We start from the raw sequence: 21761 nt of genomic DNA on the forward strand, positions 1-21761 counted from the left end.
GTAGAAATTGAAATAATGGGGTGCAAAGGAGCAAAATAAATAAATAAATAAATACAGTAGGGGAAGGGGTAGTTGTTTGGGCTAAATTATAGATGGGCTATGTACAGGTGCAGTGATCTGTGAGCTGCTCTGACAGCTGGTGCCTAAAGCTAGTGAGGGAGATAAGTGTTTCCAGTTTCAGAGATTTTTGTAGTTCGTTCCAGTCATTGGCAGCAGAGAACTGGAAGGAGAGATGGCCAAAGGAGGAATTGGCTTTGGGGGTGACCAGAGAGATATACCTGCTGGAGCGCGTGCTACAGGTGGGTGCTGCTATGGTGACCAGCGAGCTGAGATAAAGGGGGGACTTTACTTAGCAGGGTCTTGTAGATGACCTGGAGCCAGTGGGTTTGGCGACGAGTATGAAGCGAGGGCCAGCCAACGAGAGCGTACAGGTCGCAGTGGTGGGTAGTATATGGGGCTTTGGTGACAAAACGGATGGCACTGTGATAGACTGCATCCAATTTATTGAGTAGGTTATTGGAGGCTATTTTGTAAATGACATCGCCGAAGTCGAGGATCGGTAGGATGGTCAGTTTTACGAGGGTATGTTTGGCAGCATGAGTGAAAGATGCTTTGTTGCGAAATAGGAAGCCAATTCTAGATTTAACTTTGGATTGGAGATGTTTGATGTGAGTCTGGAAGGAGAGTTTACAGTCTAACCAGACACCTAGGTATTTGTAGTTGTCCACATATTCCAAGTCAGAACCGTCCAGAGTAGTGATGCTGGACGGGCGGGCTCTACTCAGATTCTACGCACCTTAGCACTCATGCACACACATGCACGCTCACTCACTCATGCGCGCATACACACACTGCTACCAGACTCTTACTGTATTATACTGCTCAATTTATACACTTTCCCCCCATCCCCAATACACATGTAAATATTGGACTATAAATCATGCCTTCCTGTACTATACTTATGCTAAAATGTTTATTCTATTCCACTGCCATTTACTTTGTTTGTATTCTTTTATTATTTCTTATTGCTGTTACGTTGTCGAGAAGGAACCTCCATGTATACATCCATATCCCGTACATATGACTAATAAAACTGGAAACTTACCATAGTTTTGGTTTGTTCTTAGAACTTTAAACCATATGAAGTGCTCACTCCCAGACATCACATATCCGTCCCAAATGGCACCATATTGCCTATACAGTGCACTACTTTTGACCAGAGCCTTGTCAGACGTAGTGCACTATATAGGAAATAGGGTCAAAAGTTATGCATTATATGGAAATATAATAATAATATAATTATATGGGAATAGGGTGCCATATGGGACGGGCCTATACTTTAGTCCACTTGGAAATGGACTTGCATGTGTTTGTGTCCGCCAGCCCTGGGCAGGTGATGGAAGCCAAGAGCCAGAGAAACAGAACAGCCAGGCTGTCATGTACCAACTGGAGCGAGAGCAGGGGAAACATTTGCTCACTGAAGGGGGTGTGTTATAAACAGGCAAAGTGATTAACTGTACAGATGGATGGCCGAGGACGGATGTAGGAGAGCGTTCCAGCAGACCCCTCACTCACACACACACACACACACACACACACACACACACACACACACACACACACACACTATTCAGGCCAGTGAAACAGGACCCTTGATGAAGAGCCTGCTCAGGCCCTTGGTGTAGTCAGTCAGTCACACATTCGCCAAACTGGGAGGGCATCGTGTGGAAAGAATCTCTTTCCCGTGTGAACACAGGGAGTGTGACTGGTTCTAAACCAATCCTCAAATCTCACTACAGACAATGAATAGCCTGTATGTACCGGCTGGCTTCATTCGCATGATAGAAAAATGATCACATCTGGCAGATATGTACACTGAGCAAAAATATAAAACGCAGCATGCAACAATTTCAACGATTTTACGAAGTTAAAGTTCAAATAAGGAAAGCAGTCAATTGAAATAAATTCAATAGGCCCTAATCTATGGAATTCACTTGACTGGGAATACAGATATGCATCTGTTGGTCACAAATACCTTTCAAAAAAAAAAGGTAGGGGAGTGGATCAGAAAACCAGTCAGTATCTGGTGTGACCACCATTTGCCTCATGCAGCGCGACACATCTCCTTCACATAGAGTTGATCAGGCTGTTGCATGTGGCCTGTGGAATGTTGTCCGACTCCTCTTCAATGGCTGTGCGAAGTTGCTGGATATTGTCGGGAACTGGAACACGCTGTCGTACACGTCGATCCAGAGCACCCCAAACATGCTCAATGGGCGACATATGTCTGGTGAGTATGCAGGCCATGGAAGAACTGGGACATTTTCAGTATTCAGGAATTATGTACAGATCCTTGCGACATGGGGCCGTGTATTACAATGCTGAAACATGAGGCGATGGCGGCAGATGAATGGCACGACAATGGGCCTTAGTATCTCGTCATGATATCACTGTGCATTGAAATTGCCATCAATAAAATGCAATTGTGTTTGCTATCCGTAGCTTATACCTGCCCATAACATAACCCCACCGCCACCATGGAGCACTCTGTTCACAACGTGACATCAGCAAACTCCTCGCCCACACAACGCCATATTTTGCTGTCTGCCATCTTGCCGGTACAGTTGAAACCAGGATTCATCTGTGCATGCCAGTGGCCATCGAAGGTGAGCATTTGGTGAGCATTTGACCACTGAAGTCGGTTACGACTCCAAACTGCAGTCAGGTCAAGACCTTGGTAAGGACGACGAGCACACAGATAAGTTCCCTGAGACGGTTTCTGACCGTTCGTGCAGAAATTCTTCGGTTGTGCAAACCCACAGTTTCATCAGCTGTCCGGGTGGCTGGTCTCAGACGATCCCGCAGGTGAAGAAGCTGGATGTGGAGGTCCTGGGCCGATGTGGTTACACGTGGTCTGCGGTTGTGAGGCCGGTTAGACGTACTGACAAATTCTCTACCCAAATTATGGTAGAGAAAATAACATTAAATTCTCTGGCAACAGCTCTGATGTACATTCCTGCAGTCAGCATGCCAATTGCACACTTCCTCAAAACTTCAGACATCTGTGGCATTGTGTTGTTGTATATTGTCCCCAGCAAAAGGTGCACCTGTGTAATGATCATGCTGTTTAATTAGCTTCTTGATATGACACACCTGTCAGGTGGATGGATTATCTTGGCAAAGGGGAAATGCTCACTATAAGGGATATAAACAAATGTGTGCACAAAATTTGAGATAAATTAGCTTTTTGTGAATATGGAACATTTCTGGGATCTTTATTTCAGCTTATGAAACATGGGACCAACACTTTACATGTTGTGTTTCTATTTTTGTTCAGTGTATCATTACCCTATACAGGGGATAACATATCCTCTGTTGAGTTAATATGCATTATGCAACATTGTTACAGTTGAAGTCGGAAGTTTACATTCACTTAGGTTGGAGTCATTAAAACTCGTTTTTCAACCACTCCACAAATTTCTTGTTATCCAACTATAGTTTTGGCAAGTCGGTTAGGACATCTACTTTGTGCATGACACAAGTCATTTTTCCAACAATTGTTTACAGACAGATTATTTCACTTATAATTCACTGTATCACAATTCCAGTGGGTCAGAAGTTTACATACAGTAAGTTGATTGACTGTGCCTTTAAACAGCTTGGACATTTACAGAAAATGATGTCATGGCTTTAGAAGCTTCTGATAGGCTAATTGACATCATTTGAGTCAATTGGAGGAGTACTTGTGGATGTATTTCAAGGCCTACTTTCAAACTCAGTGCCTCTTTGCTTGAAATTATGGGAAAATCAAAAGAAATCAGCCAAGACCTCAGGAAAAAAATTGTTCATCCTAGGGAGCAATTTCCAAACGCCTGAAGGTACCATGTTCATCTGTACAAACAATAGTACGCAAGTATAAACACCATGGACCCACGCAGCCGTCATACCGCTCAGGGGAGGCTTGCAAGCCAAAGAACACCATCCCAGCTGTGAAGCACGGGGGTGGTTTCATCATGTTGTGAGGATGCTTTGCTGCAGGAGGGACTGGTGCACTTCACAAAAGAGATGGCATCATGAGGCGGGAAATTATGTGGATATATTGAAGCCAAATCTCAAGACATCAGCCAGGAAATGAAAGCTTGGGTCGCAAATGTGTCTTCCAAATGGACGATGACCCCAAGCATACTTCCAAAGTTGTGGCAAAATGGCTTAAGGACAACAAAGTCAAGGTATTGGAGTGGCCATCACAAAGCCCTGACCTCAATCCCATAGAACATTTGTGGGCAGAACTGAAAAAGCGTGTGAGAGCAAGGAGGCCTACAAACCTGACTCAGTTACACCAGCTCTGTCAGGAGGAATGGGATAAAATTCACCCAATTTATTGTGGGAAGCTTGTGGAAGGCTACCCAAAACATTTGACCCAAGTTAAACAATTTAAAGGCAATGCTACCAAATACTAATTGAGTGTATGTAAACTTCTGACACACTGGTAATGTGATGAAAGAAATAAAAGATGAAATAAATCTCTCTACTACTATCCTGACATTTCACATTTGGAAAATAAAGTGGTGATCCTCACTGACCTAAGATAGGGAATTTCTAATAGGATTAAATGTCAGGAATTGTGAAAAACTGAGTTTAAATGTATTTGGCTAAGGTGTATGTAAACTTCCGACTTCAACTGTATCTGAGACAGAGACTAAAGGACTTTCCTTTTATTTTACTGCATACAACAACAACGCCAGGGGATGAAGGGCACGCTATACAGTATGCTACAGTAACTGTTCTGGGACTAGAGTCTGTAGCTAGCCGGAAGCAGAGAAACAATTCTAGATGTGAACATGTTGTTATGGTTTTGGATTTGAGAACAGTAGAGAGAAGAAAGACATTGGAAATGTTCCCTCTATGGCTTCAGTTCTAGCCCGGTTCCTAAAAGATATGTTGGTGCTGTCTTGCCAATGGCCATACGAGACAAGACAGCACAAACAGATCTGGCGAACAGATCAGCACAAACAGATCCCTCTCCTCTCATTGGCCAGAGCCCTTTCCCTCTCCTGTCTCGTTGGCCAGAGCCCTTTCCCTCTCCTGTCTCGTTGGCCAGAGCCCTTTCCCTCTCCTGTCTCGTTGGCCAGAGCCCTTTCCCTCTCCTGTCTCGTTGGCCAGAGCCCTTTCCCTCTCCTGTCTCGTTGGCCAGAGCCCTTTCCCTCTCCTGTCTCGTTGGCCAGAGCCCTTTCCCTCTCCTGTCTCGTTGGCCAGAGCCCTTTCCCTCTCCTGTCTCGTTGGCCAGAGCCCTTTCCCTCTCCTGTCTCGTTGGCCAGAGCCCTTTCCCTCTCCTGTCTCATTGGCCAGAGCCCTTTCCCTCTCCTGTCTCATTGGCCAGAGCCCTTTCTCCTGTCTCATCGCTTTCCCTCGTCTACACCCTTTATCCAGTGATTTATGCAAGACTACTTAATGGTAATGAATGGAACCCAAGGCTAGGATTGATTTCCCTGTGGCGCCTTCTTTGTCTTAAATGTCCTCTGTTACGTCTTAGAATGGAAGGCAATCCAACACTCAGTTAACATATTGTATATATATGTTTTGTTTATTCAAGCCCCATTGTTGTTGTTACACAACTGCAAGTGTGAGATTCAGTGACTTCCCTTAAGCCTGGAAACAGAGCTGTAATGACAGGATATAAAACAGCATGCTGAGGATAAGGTGAATGTTTCTCCACAGGCAAGGGCAGGGGACACAAATCCAACATGCCAGATGCACAGAAACAAATCTGTGTTTCATTTGGACCCATGGTGTAACCCATGTAAGTTTGATTAGTTACAGATATCATCTAACCCTCGCAGCTAGTAAACTGGATGACATGAAAAGACCTGTGTCGTATGAGAATGGCATACTCTATCCGCAACACAAAGGGTCTATTGAGCCTGGTCTGCTATTCCAGCCTGACGTGGGCCAAACCACTGAAACTGAGACCGGAGAGGGGTATTCATCCATTCTGGGTAAGATTTTGCTTTCCATCAGCCATGGGGAAAAGGTTAAAACACCCTGGGGTGGTGGACTCTCCCTCCCCAACCCTGTGCGTGTTCCTATTCATTAGGGCACATAAGAGAAAACTTTTCAACATGTTTTGCAAAGGAAAACAAAACTGAGTGTGTCTTATTGGGCTCCCGAGTGGCGCAGCGGTCTAACGCACTGCATCTCAGTGCTTGAGGCGTCACTACAGACACCCTGGTTCGAATCCGGGTTGTATCACAACTGGTCGTGATTGCGAGTCCCATAGGGCGGCACACAATTGGCCCAGCTTCGTCCGGATTTGGCCGGGGTAGGCCGTCACTGTTAATAAGAATTTGTCCTTAACGGACTTGCCTAGTTAAATAAAGGTTAAATGTAAAACAATTAATTTTTTATTGGATGAGTACAGGTTGCCCCTCTCTGTTTTAGACCATTTTCTTCCATTTGGTGCCTTATGAACATGACCCTGTCATTAGGTGGGAGTGGGGTGAAGTTGTCCCTAGATGCTGATCTTGGGTCAGTTTAGCACTTCCCCCACTCATGGTTAAGGTTAGGATTGGGAAGGAGAAGCTGATCCTAGATCTGCACCCCAGAGCCATTAGGTGGTACTTACGGAACATGGTGTTGAACTGCTGGGGGTTGAGGTTCCACTTGCCCCAGGGGGTCTTGTGGCCCTTGGACTGAGCATAGTGGGCGTGGTTGAACTCGGGCTCTGTGCCGAAGGAATCCAAAACCCGCAGCATACACCTGTAACACACACCAAACATGACAAAGTTATCATACACCTGTCACACACCACATTACAGTGTTAGCATACATCTGTAATACACACTGCATTACAGCCTTAATACACACTTCCAGCTGTATGCCTCAACCACTAATAAATGGTTAATTAATTACATGATGCATATCTTTTCCACACCTTCAGCATGGCCACAGATAGTGTACAAAGCACAGAGAGAGCTTCCTACAGATCAAACTTGAACAGTAAAGGTTACACTTCATGACTAATTAGAGGACCAGAGAAAGGATGTCATGTGCAACGGAATGACACATTCATGACCTTTTCTCTCTCGCTTTCTCTCAGTCGCTCCCCCTCTCTAATCAAGCCTTTAGCTTTTTCTCTCTCTCTCTCTCTCTCTCTCGCTTACGCCATCTTTCTCTCTCCAGCTATCTCTGGTTCAGTCACCTTCTCTCAGTTCCTATCTTTCCCTGGCAGATGCCTTTTCAGATTATTTATTTTTATTTTATTTAACTAGGCAAGTCAGTTAAGAACAAATTCTTATTTATAATGACGGCCTAGGAACAGTGGGTTAACTGCCTTGTTCAGGGGCAGAACGACAGATTTTTTTACCTTGTCAGCTCAGGGATTCGATCTACTGTAGCAACCTTTCGGTTACTGGCCCAACGCTCTACCCACTAGGCTACCTGCCGCCCCCATAATAAGCCCCCCCCCCCCAAAAAATGTTGAAAGCCTAAAAATAAACACCTGGCTATGCTTCACCACTATTCCTTTCCATCTGTAATCCTTCTGGACAGAGTCGAACATACTCATCCGATTGGCCCCTGGTGGGATGGAGGTGTAATAATGAGCATTAATCAAATTGATGAGGAGCCAGGAGTACCAGAGGGGCCGGCTAAGCTCAGTCTGGCAGCCCAGGCAAGGCCACTCCTGAACAGGCAGATGTTTCGCAGATGGTGGGTGGGCGTGTGTGCGTTTGTGTGCATGTGTGAGAAAGAGAGAGAGAGAGAGAAAGACAGTGCGAGTGTGTGTGTGCGAGACAGTGTGGGTCTTCTCAAGATGCTCAGGAAATAGGGGAAATGGATTCACAATGAGGAAACTTAAGACCAGTGGGACTAAAGCCACAGCATGCAAATCTCTTCTTCTTGAGACACGTGTGTATTGTCAGACACAGTACAACATTCTTAGGAGATTATGAGAGAGAAAGAGAGAGAGATCCAGGTGAAATGGTCTTTCAAATGAGATTGTTGTAGACTGGAGACAAAGGTTGTAATTCAAACATCGTTCAGATCAGTGACAAGGAGTACAAAACATTCGTCTTTAAGATATCATGTGTTTAGAATGATTTCCATGTAGTATTGAGAATTAGACAAACTGAAATTATAGCCAGCAAATAATGATTACAGTTGATAGGATGACTGAAGCAAGCATTGGTTTTCTGTAGTGAGAGTGTTTGAGAGAGATAGACCAATACATAGATCGATACAGAAAGAGGGAGAGAAAGACCGAGTGAATGTGCCTGCCTGCATCTGTGTGTTTCCGTGTGTGCCTGCTTGTGTGTGTGCCTGCCTGCATCTGTGTGTTTCCGTGTGTGCCTGCTTGTGTGTGTGCCTGCCTGCACGTGCCTGACTGCGCGTGTGTGTGTGTTTCCGTGTGTGCCTGCTTGTGTGTGTGCCTGCGTGTGCCTGCCTGCATCTGTGTTTTTCCGTGTGTGCCTGCTTGTGTGTGTGCCTGCCTGCATCTGTGTGTTTCCGTGTGTGCCTGCGCGTGTGTGTGCCTGCCTGCGCGTGCCTGCCTGCGCGTGTGTGTTTCCGTGTGTGCCTGCTTGTGTGTGTGCCTGCCTGCGCCTGCCTGCCTGCGCCTGCCTGCCTGCGCCTGCCTGCCTGCGCCTGCCTGCCTGCCTGCGCGTGCCTGTGCCTGCATGTGTGTGTGCCTGCATGTGTGTGTGCCTGCCTGCGCGTGCCTGCCTGCGCGTGCGCACGAGAGGGAAGAAGAGTGACAGGACAGGATAGGCAGCTGCCCTCATTCCTTCTAAAACCACTAATATTGCTGAGCCGATCACTGGGATTCTCCCTACAGTCCCTACAGTCCTTTCACTGCCCTCCACTCACTTTCACTTTGGCCTTAGAACACAATCCTCAGTCTCAAATTCTCTTCCCTCTTGAGACTCAGACTGCTCCCTAATGGCACCATATTCCCTATATAGTGCAGTGCACTACTTTTGACAAGTCCCATAGGGCTTTGGTCAAAATAGTGTCTTGGGGGTATGATATAAAATGCTAACCTCCCCTGTTATTGTAATGGTTAATATGTCTTGGGGGTATGATATAAAATGCTAACTTCCCCTGTTATTGTAATGGTTAATATGTCTTGGGGGTATGATATAAAATGCTAACCTCCCCTGTTATTGTAATGGTTAATATGTCTTGGGGTATGATATAAAATGCTAACTCCCCTGTTATTGTAATGGTTAATATGTCTTGGGGGTATGATATAAAATGCTAACTTCCCCTGTTATTGTAATGGTTAATATGTCTTGGGGGTATGCACCCCCGTAGTAGGAAATGCGGGGGGTAAGCTCCTCCCCTGTTATTGTAATGGTTAATATGTCTTGGGGGTATGATATAAAATGCTAACCTCACCTGTTACTGTAATGGTTAATATGTCTTGGGGGTATGATATAAAATGCTAACCTCCCCTGTTATGTAATGGTTAATATGTCTTGGGGGTATGATATAAAATGCTAACCTCCCCTGTTATTGTAATGGTTAATATGTCTTGGGGGTATGATATAAAATGCTAACCTCCCCTGTTATTGTAATGGTTAATATGTCTTGGGGGTATGATATAAAATGCTAACCTCCCCTGTTATTGTAATGGTTAATATGTCTTGGGGGTATGATATAAAATGCTAACCTCCCCTGTTATTGTAATGGTTAATATGTCTTGGGGGTATGATATAAAATGCTAACTTCCCCTGTTATTGTAATGGTTAATATGTCTTGGGGGTATGATATAAAATGCTAACTTCCCCTGTTATTGTAATGGTTAATATGTCTTGGGGGTATGATATAAAATGCTAACCTCCCCTGTTATTGTAATGGTTAATATGTCTTGGGGGTATGATATAAAATGCTAACCTCCCCTGTTATTGTAATGGTTAATATGTCTTGGGGGTATGATATAAAATGCTAACTTCCCCTGTTATTGTAATGGTTAATATGTCTTGGGGGTATGATATAAAATGCTAACCTCACCTGTTACTGTAATGGTTAATATGTCTTGGGGGTATGATATAAAATGCTAACCTCCCCTGTTATTGTAATGGTGAAGGATAGCATGTCTTGGGGGTATGATATTTGTGTGTCTAACTTTCTCACTCATCATTATTCACGATTCATTCAGGATTATCCGTAATCATGGTGGCATCCACATTAATGTAGAATTGTTCTATATTAGAAGCTGTTCTGGAGAATCTGGAAAATGAAAGACACTTAAAGATGCAGTCCAGGATCTTAAGCACGACAAATTTGTAACATATTGTACGAATTGGATTTGTAACATTTTATAGGATTTGCAAAAAATAACATATTATACGTTATGAATCACATAGTACACAATTGGATGACGTAGTACACACAAAAAACAGGGACCCGTTTTGGCTCGTGAGCACCATTTTCAAAACTACTGGCTGAAATGATACAAAGGTTCTGGAGCATCGCTTTAAGTGGAGATGGAGAGAGCTGGATAGACAAGAAGGAGGAAGGAGAGGACATGTGTAAGAACGTAAACAAGACAGGATTAGATAACTATGAGACCAAACTGTTCCATGACGTGATTCGTCAGCTTCAAAATCAAAATGCGCATTCAATAGAAGTTTTGCCTGAAGTTACAGTAAAACAGTGTCATCTTATAACCTTCCTGGAAGTGCACATCACAAAATCAACACGGAATCAAGTGGCCAAATGTAAATGTCTTCACCGATATGTATAATGACGAATTAATCAATACACTCATGAAAATGCCAGCTGGAACCTGCATTACGACCACACCGTCTGTAAAAAGGTTGAGCCTGTGTCCCAAACGGCTCCCTATACCCTAAATAGCGCACTCCTTTTGACCAGGTCCTTGGTCAAAACAAATGGACATTATAGGGAATAGGGAGCCGTTTGGGATGCAGTCCCAGTCAATTTCCTCAGAGCAAGATGAAACAGAATGCAAACCCGAAACAAACAAAAAGTGTTGACAGGAGAATGGAAATCTTGGGGCTATTAGCGAACCTGACTTCTTGTTCTCACAAGGCAGTTCTCGTAACGACCTCCAACCACACCGATGGGATACATCAGAGGAACAATTAGTCCCACTTAAGACCAGTGGGACTAAAACCACAGCATGCAAATCTCTTCTTTTTGAGACACGTGTGTATTGTCAGACACAGTACAACATTCTTAGGAGATTATGAGAGAGAAAGAGAGAGAGAGAGAGAGATCCAGGTGAAATGGTCTTTCAAATGAGATTGCTGTAGACTGGAGACAAAGGTTGTAATTCAAACACTGTTCAGATCAGTGGCAAGGAGTACAAGGCGCCGGTTCAGACAGTCCTATCAGTGGAGCGGACAAACGCACGCGCACAATAGAGAGTGGGGAGAAAACAGACACATTAACAGACACAACCATGACCACTGCTCCATTAAGAGTTAAGACCTTGACCTGATGTTCCCATGGAAACGGCCTACCAACAAGGGAACATCAAACGATTGTGCTCAGACATAATGCAATTTTAGCCCAGTGAAAGAACAGTTTGATGACAGCCACTGTAACAGAGCTGGTTCTCATGATAGTCAGCTTGTTTGATGAGTAACCTTGCATGAGACCTGAAGACTTTTGTTAGCTTGAAAAAAAAACAAACAGGGGCTTACAGAAGAAAAACCCATCCACCAATCCAGGCAGGAGGAGCAGACCCACCTCGGTCTGGTCTGCATGGCCCCCGAATCTGATCCGGGGTCCCGTGTGACTCAATTGGTAGAGCATGGCGCTTGCAACGCCAGCGTTGTGGGTCCGATTCCCACAGGGGACCAGTACGAGAAAAAAGTATGAAAATGTATGCACCCACTACTGTAAGTTGCTCTGGATAAGAGCATCTGCTAAATGACTAAAATGTAAATCCAGCCTGGGCCTGGGTTTCAGCCTTCTCATTCAGATGCTAATGAGTGTGTAAATCACATCTGGTCCCCCCTCTGTGCCTGGATCTTTGTCACCTGAATAGCATCCCCACCAGGTATCAAACGAGCTGCAGGAAATGGGCCTCTTTTCACCCCGCCAACCTCTCTCCGCTTCTCTCCAATCAGCAAATGAGCGGTGGGCTAACACTCTGAAAACGAAGCCCCAGCAATGCTTGGCATCCTACAGGGAGGGATACAGTCTCGGGAGACTCAGAGGGACACAGACAGAGAGCCTGACACTGTTACCACTTCCCACTTCGTCAGAGCAGCAAGGAGGATGCGGATTCCAAAGAGACTTCATCAAATCACATTTTCCCCCTGGCACAGACGTAAACGAGGACACCGGGAAACTCATTGGATGAAAAACTAGGATGCTCATATTTTAACTAAGACATTGTATGACGAGTCAGATAGATTTCAGAACCATGTGTATGTGAGATGAGTTATGTTAGTCGATAGGTGTTCTTCTAAGAAGGAGATGTGTAAGTAACCTCTCTCTCGCTCTCCATCTAACTAAATGAACAACATCACACACACTCCCGAGTGGCGCCGCGGTCTAAGGAAAAGCATCTCAGCGCTAGAGGCAACACTACAGACCCTGGTTCGATTCCAGGCGGTATCACAACCGGCCGTGATTGGGAGTCCCATAGGGCTGCGCACAATTGGCCCAGCATCATCCGGGTTAGGGTTTGGCAGGGGTAGGCAGTCATTGTAAATAAAAATGTGTTCTTAAGTGACTTGCCTAGTTAAATAAAGGTTAAATAAAAATTTAAAAACATCACACGTCCCAGCCCATAACTTATGGATGATGTGGATGTGTATAAATACTATCAGACAGACAGACAGACATAGAGTTGAAGATATGGAGTACTTACTGGTAGTGGACCCAGGAGGGCCCCAGTGTCTTCTTGAACTGGGTCAGGCCCACAATGTCAATGTAGATGAGCTCCACCACCTTGTCCCCCTGGGTGGGGCAGCTGGACTTGTTCCCCATCACTCTCCTCATGATCCTGTACGAGGAGAGGGCTTAGTTAGGACACACAGGGTGTAAATGGCACCACATTCCCCTTTATAGTTCACTACTTTTGACCAGGGCCCTGCGGTTGGAAACGGTTTTCAATTCACTGTAACATGGACAATAACGTGGTATTGTATTGTAATATATTAACAAAAGAGAGCAACGACATGACGTAAACACACAACAAACAAAGAGAAGAAAGTTATGGATTGTTTACACACAGTAAACCCCTCTTACGCAAATAGGAAGTCATATGAGACAGGTTTTACCTAACGAAGCGGGACCAGAGCACACACCACCTCACATTACACTAGCTTTAGCTGTATTGTGCTTCTGCTGCTCATTCCATAGGTGACCTTGGGGAGGTAATACCTGGGGCTGGATGTATCAAGCATCTCAGAGTAGGAGTGCTGCTGATTTAGGATCAGTTTTGCCTTTTGGAGCACAATGAATAAGACTACATGGACAGGGGAGACCTGGACCTGTATCCATAAAGCGTCTCAGAGTAGGAGTGCTGATGATCTAGGATCAAGTCCCAACCTGTCCATATAACCTTATTCATTACGATCCTAGAGCTGCTCAATAAGGAACGCTCTTCATCATTTTACGTTGGAAAACGTTTCGCAACGGTACTCCTCACTGAACACCACCCAGATATGTCTGACGGGTGCACAAACACACACACTCTACGGACTCACTCTTTGAGCTCGGCCAGTGAGGCGGAAATGCGTACGTCGTGGCCCAGCAGGTAGAGGGTGGTGATGAGGTCACTCCACTGCACCAGCTCCCCCAGGGGCCCCCCACTGAAGGCGTTCTCTGCGATCTTGAAGCCCGACTCCTTAGTCAACAGGCCCAGGTGCACCAGGATCTGATGGAGAGAGAGGGGCATAGATCGTGTCAGTTCAGTTTTAATCTATTGTTTCTCATTGTGGCTCAGTTGGTTAAAGCATGGCGCTAGCAATGCCAGGGTCGCGAGTTTGATTCCCAACAGGGCTATCAATACAGAAAAGTATGGAAATGGGTTATATCATCAACATTTGAAAAATTCATACAGTATTACTATAACCCAATAAATCACGGTGTAATATAGTGTGCAACTTTCTTTATTCAAGTATGTTCGGCACATCGCCAACCATCTGGGTGTGCGTCTTCAGTTCTTGAAGTAATCCAAACGCAATTCAATGGGTTGGAAAAATGTAATAAGGCATTTTCCTTATTCAAACGGCAGGCTCGTTTCAAGTCCCTGAGTACAACATAGCAGAATGTAAGATGCCCTCCACAGAAGATGTAGCACTATTACATCTCCTACTATTCACCAGGGAACACACTGAGCCACTGAAGAGAATCCAACATTACAATGTTCTGTGCTTTCTATGGACGGCTCAACACACTTTCAGCTGCTGTGTTAGCCGGCGTCCCAAACAGCACCCTATTCCCTATATAGTTCACTACTTTTGACCAGGTCCCATAGTGGTAAACTATGTAGGGGATAGGGTGCAATTTGGGACGGAGACACAATCACCAAGGTGCATTGTTCAGGGATTAATGGGTAGAGAGAGGATTATGAATGTAATAATATAAAAATCAACCTTCAGCACACTATGACTGTGTTTCAAATGGCACCCTATTCCCTATAACGTGCACTACTGTCAACCAGGGAATATAAGGCTATAGTGAAAAGTATTGCACTTTACAGGGAATCGGGTGCCAGTTGGGACCAAGCCTATCTTGACTCTTTGGGTCATGGAAATGGGGCAGGCGCCTTGTTCCTAGCCTGATCCCAGATCTGTTTGTGCGGTCTTGCCAAGTTGGCAAGACAGCACATAGAGATCTGGGATCAGGCTACTTTGTTCCTGCTCTGAGCCTTTGGCATGATAGAGGTTGGGCTGGGTCCCGATTCTCCACACTTCTCACAGTGTACTCTTGCTCACTCAAGCCAATGCTTACACCAATCATATGTTTTAAAATCCATTACAAGGAGTATGTAAGCGTACACTTCTTTGAAAAAAGTGAACACTTCTTTGAAAAAAGTGAAGAATTGGAGTTTCAGGTGCAAGAGACTTTGTTCCACTCTAACTAGAGGAAGTAGAGCTCTCACCATATGTCATATCCACACTGTTAAAAGCCGTAGAGTCAGAAAGAGGAAGTCCTGAAGATCACTAGGGAACTGAAACCTCCATTATTAATCGTTGGGGCCAGGTAGCTACCCAGAACACAATGGACTTCCCTTGTTTCAACATTCTCAGTTCAGAAAGGCATGGGCAGATTCTATTCTCTTGTCCAAGTAGCTAATATATTTTCGGCGGTGTGTTTGTGTGTGTGAGTGCGTGCGTGCAAGTGTGTAGGTGACAGCTTGCAAGAGTATGTGTGTGCGTGCAACATGAGTACGTGTTTGAGAGTGTGTCTGTGTCCTACCTTCTTCCTCTTCCTCTTGGCCAGGTTCTGCTTGGCAGCCAGGGCGCGGATGGCGTTGATCCAGGGGTCTTCCATGCGCTTGATCCGGAGCATCATCCAGCGGAACTCCTCTCGCCGAGACATGACCCGGTACAGCTCCTCGAAGCTCGTCCGGATCTCCGTCTAAGAAGACACGACACAATTTAGACACCCCTACTCTTTAGGCGTTATGGTTTAACCCATTAACCTCTTTCAAGGTTTACCCTATAGAAGGAGAACGTTAGCCTCTGAAAGGGGGTAGGTAGACAGTCAGTAGGCAGGCACATTTTAGACTAAAGTGAAATCTCCACCCACCTGGGGCACAGGACGATGACAAACGAGCACGCCCAATTGTGTTTGTCATGATCAGTTTGAGCAAGGAGGCAGAGAATCGCTGATCTTCATTACATAATGAGTAGTTATGTAGGATTTGAGGTCATTTGTAGATCAGTGATTCTGTAATGCTGTCAATCTCCAACACGCACATTGGATATACAGGATATATAAAGGACTCTCATCAACTTAAACACTTACGCTACAAAGTGCCAAGTTCTGCCAGGCGCTCTTTGCATTACAAAGACATATGGCTCCTCATTGAATACAGGAATGCAATGATACCAATCTACACATCTCTCCACTTCGCTCGGGTCAATATTTAAGAATGCTTTCCCACAGGCGGCTTGGTTGAGATGTAGTCCTGCCTGCCATTAACAGCTGCTAAAGCTGGGGAAACAACGCACTAACAACGCTCTGGCGTTACCATCCCTCATCAGGACAGGAAATCACTGGGAGAGAAAAGTCTAGGGGCCGTGTCCAAAATGGCACCCTATTCCCTATATAGTGCACTACTTTTAACCATAGCGTTATGGGCCCAGGTCAACAATAACAAAGAAAATCACAGCCACCATCAATGGTGATCTCAAAGACAAAAGAACATCCGAAGGGGGGCAAAGATTATCCATAACCACGAGTATATTTAAAGCCAATAACGGCGAGTCACACCCGGAGCTCTGACCTCAGACAGCCCTGTAAGGAGATTTGAGCGAGTGCCCATTGGCATGGCGACAGGCGTCATGGTATAAATCCTCTCTATAGTCAGTTACTAACAGAATCACTGGAGTGACTCTACTCTCCAGACAGTGTGTGTGTCAGCCTATGTGCAGCATCTAACATTGCTTATGCATTAGTTGATACCATTTGAGCTAAAGGACAAGTGGAAGAGGTCATTTCTAAAGAGCACATGTTCTAACATCATAAAAGCTAATCAATGCCCTCGTGACTTGGCATTTGTCTTCAGGCTGGGTATTCTGTCTGGCCAGTCCCCAGACCGGTGAGAGCGAAAAGGACTGGCCAGGCTGTTGGTCTTTCAGCAGGGTGCAGAGACTGGCACTTATGCCCTTTTCACTACTGTGTTTTAAGATATTTTCTTATCACGTTGTCATTTTCACATGGTGCCAACCCGAACCAAACTGTGTTGGCTCTAATATTTTAATTTCCCATTGTCCTTTCCAGCACGGTTCCAGCAACTATACTCAGTTTGTCTCAGCTTGGCCGTGTGGAAAGCCCTTCAGTTCAGACACTCACCTGGCCCCTCCGGTCGGCCTCCTCGTCCAATGTCTTGGTCCTCCACGGCAGGCGCGGGCACCAGTTCTCCACCTAAAATGACATTAACATCAGAACATAACATCAGAAGGAACTGAGATGGAAAATGTGACAGAGTGATTCATATGGGGCCTGTGAACTCTGCCAACGGAGAGGAGAGAGAGGAGGACGCAGGGGTGAGGGAGGGAGGAAGGGACACTTATGTTGTGTCCCAAAATGGCACCCTCTTCCCTACATGGCGCACTACTTTAGATAAGAGCCATATAGGCCCTGGTCAAAAGTAATTCACTATATAGGAAATAGGGTAACATTTGGGATGCAGCCTAGGAGGCAAATCAGGCAATCATTAGGCAGGTAATTGTTTCAGTGAAAGCAGATGTCATGTTGACAGAGGCCTGGCTCACTTTGTTCTCACTTCAGAGGTTCTGGAGGGGAGGTGTGGGTGTTTGATGCATCGACTAGCAATGGTGGGCCCAGCCTCACTGTTGCGTGCAGATACAGAGATAGACAGAGAAGCAATCTGGCCCCACCCTACTGTAATGACATCCTATTCCCTATATAGTGCACTACTTTTGGGGTTTCTGGCTGATAGGGTGTAGGGCTCTGGCCAAAAGTAGCGAGGCAGAGAGAGAAAGAACAAGGCTGATACTACATGGAAATACATGCATATTGCCAGTGTGAAAGCAAGTCACACTGACTTAGAGAGATAGAGAGCTGTCTCGCTGCATAGACCTCTCACTGGCTGCATACCTAAAAGTTCCCTATGGGCCCTAGTCAAAAGTAGTGTACTAAATAGGGAATAGGATGGCATTTGGTACGCAGGCACCCTCTCTCTCCTTTAAAGGTAAATTCCACCCACACACACAGTCCCAAAATGTTTTACATGCCAGCAATCAAGTTCTCATGATATATAAACGTTCAAAATATAGAAATACAGCCGGTGTTATGCATTTTGCATCATATGATGCTGAGTGTTGCATAATATGATGCCAAATGCATCATACTGGCTGTATTTTGAAAGTGATATATCTTGATTGCTGCCATGCAAAACATTTTGGGACTATATCAACAATGGACTAATGAAACAAATACTGGAATATAGTTTTGGGGTGGAGTTTTACTTAAATGGATATGGTACATGTCTCTCCCAACAGGTTCTTTCAGTAGAGTAAAATGGCACCGCACTTCCCCCAAGCACTGATCTCAACTGATACAACATTTATAAGCTCCCATATCTGACCAGCTCCCATATCTGACCAGCTCCCATATCTGACCAGCTCCCATATCTGACCAGCTCCCATATCTGACCAGCTCCCATATCTGTCCAGCTCCCATATCTGTCCAGCTCCCATATCTGTCCAGCTCCCATATCTGACCAGCTCCCATATCTGACCAGCTCCCATATCTGACCAGCTCCCATATCTGACCAGCTCCCATATCTGACCAGCTCCCATATCTGACCAGCTCCCATATCTGACCAGCTCCCATATCTGACCAGCTCCCATATCTGACCAGCTCCCATATCTGTCCAGCTCCCATATCTGACCAGCTCCCATATCTGACCAGCTCCCATATCTGTCCAGCTCCCATATCTGTCCAGCTCCCATATCTGACCAGCTCCCATATCTGACCAGCTCCCATATCTGTCCAGCTCCCATATCTGTCCAGCTCCCATATCTGACCAGCTCCCATATCTGACCAGCTCCCATATCTGACCAGCTCCCATATCTGACCAGCTCCCATATCTGACCAGCTCCCATATCTGACTGAGAATAATCAACATAGAGAGTCAGGGACTTGAGTTTGATTAAAACAAACTTCAGTTCAGTCATTGCTACTTAGCAATGAGCTTCTCATTGACCACCAGAGGACAAACCTTATTTGTGAATGCTACGGTATAAATGGGCTTTACATCTCAAGTGTTGTGTTTACATGTGCGTACCGTACTCACTAGGGTCATCAGAATGCTACAGTACATGTTTCCATATTAACTCCTAGGAAAAAAATCAGCGCCGTAGGATAATTCACAAGTAAATAGTTCAGTCGTCAAGGGCGCGTGGAGTTACAGTGGATGAATATGTAAGGAGCTGGGGCGTTCCACGTCCCCCAGGCTGTTAACACTGAATGTCAATGAGTAGATCAAACCACACTGTAGCCACTGTGCGCACATACACGGACAACCACAGACACAAGGGCACGGACACCCGGGCACGGACACCCGGGCACGGACACATGCACAGACCACATACAGACAGACACAGACACCACTTACCTCGCTGAGATATATGAAGAAGGAGCAGGTGGAGCCGTCCACGCCGTAGTTAGTGTAGCATGAGTCTGACCGCCACATGTCCTTCATCCACTGAGGAAGAGGAGGAGAGACTTGGTCAGGACTGAACACAATAGGTACCAGTATGGCCTATCAATCCACATGCCTTGGCCAGTCCTCCCATCCCATGTGTAGCTCTGAGCCATTTGACCAGACCCAAGTCTGTGTGTGTGAGGACTCATCAATCCAAGAAAAAGAACCAGGCAATGTAAGAAAAGAAACAATGTTACTCTGGGCAAAGTGTCAATGGGCTGAGGTTTTCGAGATTCAACCGCAAAATACATTGTTTTCAGATGTTCACAGATGGAGATGTGCAAAACGGCAGGTAGCCTAGTGGTTAGTGTTGGGCCAGTAACCGAAAGGTCGCTGGATCGAATTCTCGAGCTGACAAGGTAAAAGATCTGTCGTTCTGCCCCCTGAACAAGGCAGTTAACCCACTTATTTCTTTAACCTTTATTTAACTGGGCAAGTCAGTTAAGAACAAATTCTTATTTACAATGACGGCCTTTATTCTTAACTGACTTGCCCAGTTAAATAAAGGTTAAAGAAAAAATAAAACTAATCTACTGAAGCCCAGTGAAGGAGCAGAGTGAAGGAGCAGAGTGAAGGAGAAGAGCGAAGGAGCAGAGCGAAGGAGCAGAGCGAAGGAGCAGAGTGAAGGAGCAGAGTGAAAGAGGCAGAGTGAAGGAGCAGAGCGAAGGAGCAGAGCGAAGGAGCAGAGCGAAGGAGCAGAGCGAAGGAGCAGAGTGAAGGAGAAGAGTGAAGGAGCAGAGCGAAGGAGCAGAGCGATGGAGCAGAGCGAAGAGGAGCAGAGCGAAGGAGCAGAGCGAAGGAGCAGAGTGAAGGAGAAGAGTGAAGGAGCAGAGCGAAGGAGCAGAGCGAAGAGGAGCAGAGCGAAGGAGCAGAGTGAAGAGGAGCAGAGTGAAGGAGCAGAGTGAAGAGGAGCAGAGTGAAGAGGAGCAGAGTGAAGAGGAGCAGAGTGAAGGAGCAGAGTGAAGGAGCAGAGCGAAGAGGAGCAGAGCGAAGAGGAGCAGAGTGAAGAGGAGCAGAGTGAAGAGGAGCAGAGCGAAGAGGAGCAGAGCGAAGAGGAGCAGAGCGAAGGAGCAGAGCGAAGAGGAGCAGAGCGAAGAGGAGCAGAGTGAAGAGGAGCAGAGTGAAGGAGCAGAGTGAAGAGGAGCAGAGTGAAGGAGAAGAGTGAAGAGGAGCAGAGTGAAGGAGCAGAGTGAAGAGGAGCAGAGTGAAGGAGCAGAGTGAAGAGGAGCAGAGTGAAGGAGCAGAGTGAAGGAGCAGAGTGAAGGAGCAGAGTGAAGAGGAGCAGAGTGAAGTGGAGCAGAGTGAAGGAGCAGAGCGAAGGAGCAGAGTGAAGAGGAGCAGAGTGAAGAGGAGCAGAGTGAAGAGGAGCAGAGCGAAGGAGCAGAGCGAAGAGGAGCAGAGCGAAGAGGAGCAGAGCGAAGAGGAGCAGAGCGAAGAGGAGCAGAGTGAAGGAGCAGAGCGAAGGAGCAGAGTGAAGAGGAGCAGAGTGAAGAGGAGCAGAGCGAAGAGGAGCAGAGTGAAGAGGAGCAGAGCGAAGAGGAGCAGATTGAAGAGGAGCAGAGTGAAGAGGAGCAGAGTGAAGGAGCAGAGCGAAGAGGAGCAGAGCGAAGAGGAGCAGAGCGAAGAGGAGCAGAGTGAAGGAGCAGAGCGAAGAGGAGCAGAGCGAAGAGGAGCAGAGTGAAGAGGAGCAGAGCGAAGAGGAGCAGAGTGAAGAGGAGCAGAGCGAAGAGGAGCAGAGCGAAGAGGAGCAGAGCGCGAAGGAGCAGAGCGAAGGAGCAGAGCGAAGAGCGAAGGAGCAGAGCGAAGGAGCAGAGCGAAGGAGCAGAGCGAAGAGGAGCAGAGCGAAGGAGCAGAGCGAAGAGGAGCAGAGCGAAGGAGCAGAGCGAAGGAGCAGAGCGAAGAGGAGCAGAGCGAAGAGGAGCAGAGCGAAGGAGCAGAGTGGGGCTACGACTTGGCCAAAGCTACGGGGGAATATGGCAATCACTTACAGTCTGGGTTAGGAATAATGGTGTTCCACTCCAACACTGACACATTAAGGCTAAGTCTCAAATGACACCCTATTCATTATGGGCCCTTGTCAAAAGTAGTGCACTACACAGGGAATAGGCTGCCATTTGGGACGTAGCCAACCTCTTTCCATCACTGCAATTTCCATCTGATTTTTCTATCCGATTTCCATCACATTGTTTTTGAATGACTAGGCTATGCAGAGTCGGTGTAGGTTTATATGAGACTGCCCTAACTAATTCCACTGAGATTGACAGCCACCCAAGTAAGTGGAATGAGTCACGCAAGGCAGATGAAAACATCACGTGCAGCTAATTGACTTAAAAGGTATTCTACAGGAGTTCATGAATTCCGAAGTATATTGTAA

At 46.0% G+C, this 21761-nt stretch overlaps 1 protein-coding gene across 1 annotated transcript in view; it reads right to left on the reverse strand.

The window, feature by feature from the left end:
• LOC106575089 (alpha-1,6-mannosylglycoprotein 6-beta-N-acetylglucosaminyltransferase A) overlaps nucleotides 1–21761 on the reverse strand; it is a 143156-nt gene that overhangs the window by 59029 nt on the left and 62366 nt on the right. The window contains exons 5-10 of the mRNA XM_014151270.3: nucleotides 19298–19387; nucleotides 17008–17079; nucleotides 15406–15567; nucleotides 13689–13858; nucleotides 12848–12982; nucleotides 6623–6756 (exon numbers count right to left, since the gene is read on the reverse strand). Coding sequence (XP_014006745.1) covers nucleotides 6623–6756; nucleotides 12848–12982; nucleotides 13689–13858; nucleotides 15406–15567; nucleotides 17008–17079; nucleotides 19298–19387 — 763 coding nt within the window. The remainder of the gene's footprint in view (nucleotides 1–6622; nucleotides 6757–12847; nucleotides 12983–13688; nucleotides 13859–15405; nucleotides 15568–17007; nucleotides 17080–19297; nucleotides 19388–21761) is intronic.

This window comes from Salmo salar, chromosome 17 (genome assembly GCF_965601325.2).
Source record: "Salmo salar chromosome 17, fSalSal1, whole genome shotgun sequence".
Taxonomy (NCBI): Eukaryota; Metazoa; Chordata; class Actinopteri; order Salmoniformes; family Salmonidae; genus Salmo; species Salmo salar.